At 37.1% G+C, this 10198-nt stretch overlaps 1 protein-coding gene and 1 pseudogene across 1 annotated transcript; one reads left to right on the top strand and one right to left on the bottom strand.

The window, feature by feature from the left end:
- The first annotated feature begins 270 nt into the window (after window positions 1–270).
- LOC131658658 (probable sugar phosphate/phosphate translocator At3g11320) lies at window positions 271–1813 on the top strand (annotated as a pseudogene).
- Window positions 1814–1991: 178 nt separating this feature from the next.
- Window positions 1992–3717, bottom strand: LOC131656429 (proliferating cell nuclear antigen). Its single transcript, XM_058926153.1, has 4 exons — window positions 3230–3717; window positions 2718–2870; window positions 2524–2621; window positions 1992–2381 (listed from the first exon to the last, which is right to left on the bottom strand). Exons 1-4 carry the CDS (start codon window positions 3546–3548, stop codon window positions 2151–2153), a joined length of 801 nt encoding a protein of 266 aa, XP_058782136.1. The 5' UTR covers window positions 3549–3717; the 3' UTR covers window positions 1992–2150.
- Between the last annotated feature and the right edge of the window lie 6481 nt (window positions 3718–10198).

Raw genomic sequence — 10198 nt, 5'->3', positions numbered from 1 at the left:
AAAGAGCTTCTCACTCTGCATCACTCATTCTCCTTCCCCCTCTCTCTCTGTCTCTCTTTCAACCCTTCTCCTTCTTCCCCCAAAACCAATACTCATTTCCTCATTTTACCTTTTTTTCCTCCCACATAACAAAAGATCTCTCTTTATCAATCAAAGTTCCGAATTTTTCATCTCTAGCAAAAATAACAAAAAAGAAAAACATCAATAATAGTTAGTTACAATGAGGGTACCATTAACTGGACAACTATTTGGGGTGTGTTTGATAAGTTTATGGTATGCATCAAACATTGGAGTATTGTTATTAAACAAGTACCTTTTAAGCAACTACGGTTTCAAGTATCCAATATTTTTGACACTATGTCACATGATGGCATGTTCAATTCTAAGTTACATTGCTATGTCATGGATGAAGGTTGTTCCAATGCAAACGGTGAGATCTAAGGTTCAATTTATGAAGATATCATCGCTTGGACTTATATTCTGTTTGTCTGTGGTGGGAGGCAATATCTCCCTAAGGTATCTTCCTGTGTCTTTTAATCAAGCTATTGGTTCTACGACGCCGTTTTTCACGGCGATTTTTGCTTATCTTATGACTCTTAAGAAGGAGAGTTGGCTTACTTATATGGCTCTTGTTCCTGTTATAACTGGTGTTATGATTGCTAGTGGGGTATGTTCTTTGTCTTATACCGAATATTGATGACTTGCGTTACAAGAAAAATAAATTTTTCTGATTAGTTATTTTGTAGGGAGAACCAAGTTTTCATCTATTTGGATTTATAATGTGCATCAGTGCTACAGCAGCAAGGGCACTCAAATCAGTGCTTCAAGGGGTCTTGCTTTCTTCTGATGCGTAATGAACTCGACTTTCTGATTACATTGTATTTCAATATTGATTGTTTCTGCTTTGGTTGTAATGAATTAGTCTCTTTGATCTCTCAGGGAAAAGTTGAACTCAATGAACCTTCTTATGTACATGGCACCAGTGGCTGTTGGATTCCTTCTTCCTGCTTCGATTATAATGGAGGAAAATGTTCTTGGAATTACAATTCAACTTGCTAGAGAAGATTCAAGTATTGTGTGGTTACTTATCTTCAACTCAGCACTTGCATATTTGGTTAACTTGACCAATTTCTTAGTCACAAAGCACACAAGTGCATTAACACTTCAGGTAATCATGAAACAAATGCGTTATTTTATTTTCTATATACTGTATTATAAGTGTTAATCCATGGAAAGTCTTTGATATGTTTTAGGAAATCAGAATGCTGTTTTTACTACAAAAAATATACTGCTACAAGTAACTGAACATGATAGTGTACATCTTTTACATGAATGTGTGTTGACATTTCCAGGTACTAGGAAATGCAAAAGGAGCTGTTGCAGTGGTTATCTCTATTTTGATATTTAAAAATCCTGTATCAGTTACAGGAATGTTGGGATATTCTCTAACAGTCATTGGGGTTATCCTATACAGTGAAGCCAAGAAGAGAAGCAAAAGAGATATTTGACCCAAACAATCAATACAGCTTCTAACCACTTCTTAACCCTGCTCAAACATCAACAGGGATTGTTTCCTCTCAACTTTTTACAGCTTGATCTTTGATTCATTGATGATCTTATTTAGAAAATTCTTTCACCATATGTTGAAGGAGCAACATATGGTGAAAATCAGGACTGTAGAAGTCATCATCCGAGAAAATGTTGATGCTTAGATTTAGAATATGCCGAGGGTTTTCTGACTACAAAAGAACATGTGAACATTGGCCTTAATTGTTCTAAATCTTGTACAGGATTGACCTATAAATTTAACAAGAGCTCTTGGTAAATTGTACATTATTTCACTATACAGACTGGTGTCTGCTTCAATTAAGTACAGTTACATGGCTGACAGCATAGACTTAGGTGAGGTAATTAGAAGCTGTCTGCTTCAATTAAGTAGACTTTTTGAAGCTGTTCAAAATAATGAATGCAATAAAATAAAGAGACTAGTGTGAAAATAACCATTCATTGTTTAAAATTGTTCTAGTAGAAAATAATGACAGTGAATCCATTACATTCTTTCAAACCCATAGTAAGTGTAAAAGCATAACCTAAGATTGCCAGCCTAGAATTAATTTGAACTAAACTTGCCAGCCCAACATTAATTTGAACTAAACTTGGGGTTTGGTCTCCTCTTCATCCTCCTCTATTTTGGGAGCCAAATAGAATCGAACATAACCCATCTCAGCAATCTTGTACTCCACAACAACCGGCAGCTCATTTGACAGACTGATGGTAACTTGGCTGGACAAAGGGGTTGCCTTTGTAAAAGAGTTCATGTATCTCAGGGCAAACTGTAAGGCAACAGGCTCATTCATCTCTATAACAGTAGCTTCTTCAGGCTGTAATATAACCAACAAACACAACCATGTACAAATGCAGATTAGCATCAATTTTAATATTACATATGAATAAAACCAATTTAACTACCAACCTATAAACTGTTTGCTTGAAAAATAGGCAAAGTTTAAATTAATTCCTCACCTTATCCACAGTAGTATTCTGCCTGCAAACAATATTTGCACTTCCAATATCTCCTTTGGTGGAAAACTTGACACCCTCTTTAGAAACCGCAATGACAACTACAAAACCACAAAATGACCAACATTTAGCATTACTCTAAATAGGAAACAGCCAAGCATTAGAAAAACACTGAAAATGATAACAAAAGGGATTACCAGTATCACCAATGCTACTAAGATCCTTGCAAATCCTAGCAAACTCAGCAGATGGCATCCTAACAATAGCATGATATTCAGCCTCAGGAATTCCAAGATGTTCACTATCAATGTCCATCAACTTCATCTCAAAATCAGAAATTTTGTCCTGGGCTTCATCACATAAACCAAATAAATAAGTCAGAATAACATCAACTACAATTGCTAACAACTAAGTCTTTAGTGACACCAACACACGTGAGCAGATCATACACAAATCTCAAAGAACTGAACAGCAAAACCCTGAAATTGCTCAAACACATAATAGCTAGCATGCAATAATTACCATAGAAGCTGCAAAAGCCAACTAATATCACGAATGACACCACAGAATTAAGATACAAGAACATGAACAGAGCACACAAAATCAACGTTGAACACAAAACCCTAAACCCTAGATAACCTAACTTCAGAAGAAAAAATAAACAAAATTAAGACGAAAATAAAGAAGCGTTAAAGAAAATGGAACATACTGGGGCTTTCAAACATGAAGGTGACGGTGTCACTGCCATCATCAGCCTTGATGGTAATGATATCATCATTCCCAGCGCACTTGAGCATCTTAGCCATGTTGTTGAGATTCATCCCCATGGAAAGGTTCCTATCACATCGGTAATGCTCAAAACCCTCCGATCTGAGAAGCAGCGCCACGAGAGCAACATGACTGGAATCCATGGCTTGAAGAGAGAAACCAGTAGACGAACAGTCGAAGTTCGCATCGTTCACCAGCTCCTTGATCGATTCGAGAACCTTCTTGAGAAGTGAACCTTGAACTAGACGGAGTTCCAACATCTTGATGGCGGATCTGAAAGATTAGGGTTTTGACGGTTAGGGTTTTGAAGGGGAATGGAGGGAAATGAAAGATCGAAGGTTGGGTGAAGAGGGAAAGGGTTTATATAGTGGAAAGTTCTAGAACCTAAGGCGGGATAGAATGAAATAATTGATTTCCCGCTTATATTTTACCCAATTTGTGGAGGGAACTTTATCATTTTAGTCTTTTCTAATTTTCTTTTTGTTTCCTTCTATTTCTAGAAAATTTATGTGAGAGTAAAAAAATTGAGGAAGTGTGTTAAGAAAGGAAAAAAGAAGAGTCTAGGAGAAGTTTTTTTAATTTTATTAAAATTAGAATTATAAGTGTGTTAAAAAACAAACCATTAAATTTGTTAGCGAGTGTAGTTATACTTCTTGAATTTATTAAAATTATAAATATATTTTAAATTTTCATAAATAAATGTTAATCATTTTTTTTTGTAATTTTACTAATAATTTGGCTATCAAAAATATATTTAAGGACTATATAACTAAGTAACTATACATCTGATATCTAAAATGATTTTTTAAAGACGTAAAAAGGAGTTTTTTATCATTTATGATAACTTGCTAACCACCATCAAGAAATCTGGTTCCACAATTTTGGCTGCCAGGATGCGTTTGGCTTACCTCTTCCAGTATAATCAGAATGTACGTGTTGTCACTCTAGAGCATAAATTCTCTAGTGTTTTAATTAGGGGTGGCAAAACAGGTCAGGTCCGTAGGACGAGTCAGCCCCGTAGGGCGAGGCAGGTCAAGAATTTAGACCTCACTCTTTAATCTTTAATGTGGTCGTCCCGCCTCGCCCTGTTTTTTTGAGGACTTTTGCAGGCATGTGAATTAACACAATTTTATATATTTTTTAGGCTTAAAAGGTGTAGTGCCTGTGGACATTCCCCGCCCCGCCTGCACTTGTGTGCGGGGCGGGGTAAGATTTTAGGCTCGCACCCTCAATTATGATCGCCCCCGTTTGCCACCCGTAGTTCTAATGGAGACTTTTCCAAATGTCTCTACATATTGTTAACGTCTAAAAATGCTTTGTGATCAGTTACGAGAAGTCGGTACTCCTGTGAAAAATAATTGTTCGATCATGCAGCTCATCTCTAGCCTAACTAATTCCTATCAAGGTGTTGCCACCTTTATTCAACAGAGCAAATTGCTACCCTCATTTCATCAGGTCCTAATGTTCTTTGTGAAATGATCCTTTGGATTGCCTGCTTTTTGCAAAACAACATGTAGAAGTGTTCAAGTTGATCTAGCTAGTTATTGACGCGGTAAAGCAATAGACAAAATATTGGAAGTATTATGGGTTTTATCGTATCCACAAAGATCAGTATGAGGGAAAGAATGTTGTTCAATAATTTATGCGTTTCTGAGCTTGGTAAAAATGGTTTAAAAGTAAAAACGGGAAAATAAATACATTATTTGGAGGGAATAATTTATCAAGCATGAATATATACTTACTTGTCACAAACTTAAATCTATCGATCAATTATACTCAACCTACAATACTCATTATTATCATCATGTATCTCTCACATCAGTGTCCATTTCTGAAACACCTACGAGACATGTCACAACCAAGTTTATCTCTAACACGAAGTTGCGAGAACATATGTATTCTCACGTCGGTGATCTCTTGCGCGCAACTAGAACACGAAAACATTAAGCTTCGATACACAAATGACTTTCAGCTATAAATCTATCTCTAAAATCTAGAAACTAACAAATGTCCTCCCTTAATCAGAAATTGTGAGGTATATCTCTACAACAACACAAATCCAAACATAAATGCAAAAAGATCAGGGAAGACAACAATAATGATTTGTAAAGCAAGTTTTATACAACGCCATGAGCGGTAAATATACATAAGTTCGAAGAAAATATACAAACAAACCCAACACAAGAGAAATACACCAAGAGGAAGAGAGATAAACCAAATATCTCGCAGGTTGTCAACTCCGATTGATGAAGAATCCGCCTCTAATCATCCAAATACAAGACCTAGTGTTGTTTTCTAAGCTAATCCTAACCTAAGAATGAAATTGATGGAGTTGGGACAAAAATTAGCCAAAACCATTACCTAAAAATTTGAATGAATCTATTTATATAAGACTGAAAAAAGTAGATTGCACCAAGCCCGCAAAATCGTGTTAAGTGCGCTCTCGTTTATTACTCAAACCACCTTAACATGCGCTAAGCATCCTCATATCGCACTTAGTGCAAAACTCTCTGCCAAAACTAGTTCCTCGACTCTAGGGCGCGCTAAGCGCGTACATACCGCGCTTAGCCCCGTATTCAACTCTTATTGTTTTCCAAATTTGTACTCTTGAAGTTTTTCCTTTGGCCTTTATTACTCAATGCTTCAACCATGCATAAATACCTACAAAAGAGATGAAAAACTATCAAATGATACATAAATGAATCCAAAACACAAATTATACACAATATGTACAAATCTAACTATAACGTGCAAATTATATATTGTGTAAAATAACTACAATTATGCACTTGTCAAACTCTCCCCAACTTAAAACGTTTTTTGTCCTCAAACAATGGTAAACAAAAATAAAGAAACAAAAGTAATTACCAAGAATCATGAATCAACAAGTTTAGAAAAACAAATGTACGGTTCACACAAAAATGCACAAACAAAGTAATATTTCCACAATCCTACAACGACAACATGTAAATGAAACGAATCCTAAGTACAAAAATCATACCAAACAATTTAAAATAATACAAGCTCAACCATGAATCACACTTAGGAAAAACTCATCAAGGGATGAAGACACACAAAAGTGAGAGACTTTGACACTCATCCAACAATCTTGTAACAAAAGATTAAATTACGCATTCATCCAAAAAATCATATTGAAAATACAAAAGCAAGAATCACAAGGGCTTTTCAAGGTTGTAATGTGGCTTGGTTAACAAACAAGAGACAAATTCTAAAGCAAATTGAAACAAAAATTTGCCTAAACTTAATAGAGTGATCTATCCACAAGGTTTCAAGCAACAAAATCTCAATCAAACTTTTTCCACTTTCCCAAATTGTCAAACCAATCACAATACTTATTTAGCATAATTATTTGCTACTCCTTTTCTTTTTCAAAACATTTCTCTCCTTTTTTTTCTTTTCTTTTTTCTTTTCACGTTTTTTTCTTTCTTGTTCAACCTCATAACAATCAACCAATAAGCAAACAATATTTCTTTCCCCAACTTGAATTCCACTAACATCAAAGTGTGAATACTCCCTACTTTCTAAGGCAAGGTGAAAATTCAAACTAAAAATCATGGTTGAGGATTCAAGAAAACAAAGATCAACATCCATGAAAAAGGAGAACTATATACAAGCATCAAGTTCAGATGAAACATGGATATTGACACTTTTAAGTATAATATTCGGGATGAGGAACTTATTGAGTTGTGTCGACATGTTCCTTTGTTCGAACATTTCTCTAAAGTCTAGAGCGACTTTCTAGGCCACTAAGTGTTAATGAGGCCCCCACACTTATCAGCCTCACTTTTCTTTGTACTGCAGCCCTACCAAAACTCTTTTCTCTTGTAAGTGTGGGTTTCTAAAATACTGGGCTTGGCCTCACTCCTATCCCAAGCCTCGTTTGTGGTGTAAAAACTAGATTCTCTTAACGCTGAAGAAATTATGATGAGTAGGGATATAAAGTTTCTCTATTGGGGACTTGGCTATGAAGAGGGGTTTGGCTCCAACGAAGTATTGTCTTCCATCATAGAAAGAGACCTTATTGATACCCGCACCATTATGAGCATGATTGATCGCTCAAAGAGGCAAGAGATCTTTGGTGAGGATGAAGTCCTCTATCTTTTTGACATGGGTGTTTGTGCTTGTTGATAAAATGGATGTTTTGCAAAAGGTCTACGCCATTTGCGCTGCTAAAGGTGTCACACCTGATCCCCTAACTCGGGTTGTCACTCCTCCTCATACAACACATGTCGCTTCTGCTGCTATTAAGATATCCACAGTCGCCCACTGGACCTGACCAACCTCTAATTTCCAGTGTCACTCTAGTTAAGGAGGGTCAACCTCATTCTCCCGCTGCCCAGACAAAGAGAGATTGCAATTAAGATCAAATTCTTCTTCTAGAGAAAGATTTTCATAAACGAGACCATTTGTCCAGGGATGATATTTCATGATCAGCCACCCGTTTCCTTAAGTTCTCTATCATCCTTCTTGCTCGAATTCCCTCTAATCGCAAGAAAGTTGCTGCTTCTATATCTGAGGAGGATCTGATCTACCTTCAAAATCTTCTCGAGGCATATAAAATAGAACTTTTCTACAAGGCTACATTTTACAACAACTAGTCAGTATTTTTATTTTCTCTTGTTACTGCTGGTAAGGGTGTCGTCCTGGCCATGAGTAACCTTTTAAGGAGAGGGATAGCTGGAAAGGGAAATGTGAGGCTATGAAACACAGATGCTCCAAGTTCCTAAAGGAGACGTCGACTCTTAGGGAAAAGGTTCGTAGGTTCATTGTGTCTGGGATTTCTAGGAGGATGCGAAGATTCATAACTTCCTTTCTATTTTAATTATAACATTTTATGAGCTTGACTTTTCTTTGAAGGTCGAGAAGAAGCATCACGGGGTGAAATCGCCTTCCACTATAGAGGCAAACTCCCGTGTTAATGAGGCTTTGAAAGCCCTTCAACAATAGAGTGAGTCTCGTGCTGAAGATCATAAAGCTCGTGATAATCAACTGGGTGAGTTGAGGAAAAAAGCCGATGAATCACTCAAACAAACTTTGATCAGCATGTACGAGGATTTTGATCAGGCGGTTGATCGGGCGCGGTTGTTTGGGACTTGGTTGACAATTATGGTGCAACGTCTTAGAGCGAGAGGACTTAACTTTCATTTTTTTATTTGTAATGTTTGTAGGGCTTTTGGTCTTTGTAAATATAACAATATTTATATACTTACCTTCCCATTTTGTGAATTTATTTATATTCTTGTGCATGATATGATTTATTTAACTTCTCCATGGTCCTCTGATTCAGCGTATGACTCGTTGGCTTTAAGGCTTTGAATAAATTGGAGGTTTGTGTCCTTGTTGCATTCGAACTTGATTATTATCACTAGACCTTTGAATTCATTCGTCACGTATTTTCTACTGGCATCTGACATGTATGCACAAATCTATGGTTGCAACCGAGGCAACATAAAACGACACCTAAGCTAAGTTGTTACTAACTTCGAGTGGGAAGAGTTATCGTTGTCCTCCATCGTCACTAGGAACTGTCCCAAGTCAAATGTAAAGGTTCTTGTCCCAACCCCAGGTTTGTCCTGGTTCGAGGCAAACGTCTTTGAACTCTACCACCTACACTCTTGGAGTGGTTAGTTCCTAAGAAGGGGTGCGCCGACTATGCTTTTAGTGTGTTCACTAAGTGAGGAATCTGCCTCGAAAGAGCAGTTTACGCCATCCTACGTAGGGTTGTAAGAACCTTTGTGTTCACAATGTTTCTCAAAGTTATTAAATTATTTATTAAAATTTCACAACACCTTATATAATACTTATCTTGTTGAGAGAACTACAAAGGAAGCATATTTTGCTTCTCTTTGATTCTTTCTTTAACTGATTGCATTACTAAAGATTGCTATTATGAAAGCATTTATCGATGGACTTCACTTTACAAGGAATTATGTCCTGGACGCCACGTGAATAGTCATCTTCTTCGAATTCTCGATGAGTGAGCCTATATTTTAGGATGTTTCTTTCGTGTCCCTTTTCTCAGGGGGGGTGGTGGTGACCAATGTCTTAGTTGCTATCTTACCTGTCCATGGATGTAGAGGCTAGGCCACCTCTGAGTGGGTACTTATGATTGGCTCTTACTAACAATCAACTAAGTTTTTTTTATCCCTTTCATGTACTTGCCCAGGGGCCGACGTTGGTCTCCATCGATCCTCCAAAATCTAGTTTATGGTATGTTTGAAAAGGAGGCCAAAATCCACCTTCATTGATCCGACCAAACTTGTCTCTATCTGGCTTACTTGGAAATCACCATTGAAGAAGTAATTAAGTTTTTCGAAGGCGGCTTCTTTAATATACCCCTTTTTGGTCGACATGTGTTGAGCCTGGTTTCTCTTTCCGGCTATTATATCTCCAAGCGACTTGGCGAAGCCTTAACATTTAACCTTGCCAAGAAGGACCTATTGAGAACGTCAATGATGGCGTTCCTGCACAAAATTATCAAAAAGTTAAGGTTATCTTTCTCTCGTTTGTTCCGTTTCCATCGACATTATTAGACCAGTCGTTCCGCAAGGGCGAGTTACTGAACCGCCGGAGGCTAGTGCATGTTTGCCATCGTAAGCATTCAGATTAGATTGATGGAGATTTAATTGATCGACCACGTTGAGGCGGAAAGTGGTTACGTGAATTTCGACGTTAACGAGGGATTATATGCGCATTCCACCAATAATTGTGTCAAGTGAAGAAAATTCCACGCTCGAGGTGTCATTTATTTTCTCGCGAACTAGTCATCATAATGCCACTTGATTCTTGTTTTGCATTTTGGTTTCAATTGTAGTTTGGTTTGCATATCAACACCAAATTCCGTTGTGTTACATATCTCATTGATGGCGATCAATTGAGGTAGAATGGA

The sequence above is a fragment of the Vicia villosa genome, linkage group LG3 (genome assembly GCF_029867415.1).
Source record: "Vicia villosa cultivar HV-30 ecotype Madison, WI linkage group LG3, Vvil1.0, whole genome shotgun sequence".
Lineage (NCBI taxonomy): Eukaryota > Viridiplantae > Streptophyta > Magnoliopsida > Fabales > Fabaceae > Vicia > Vicia villosa.
Note: the sequence above shows the minus strand (reverse complement) of the source record. Positions and strands in the feature narration are given on the sequence as shown.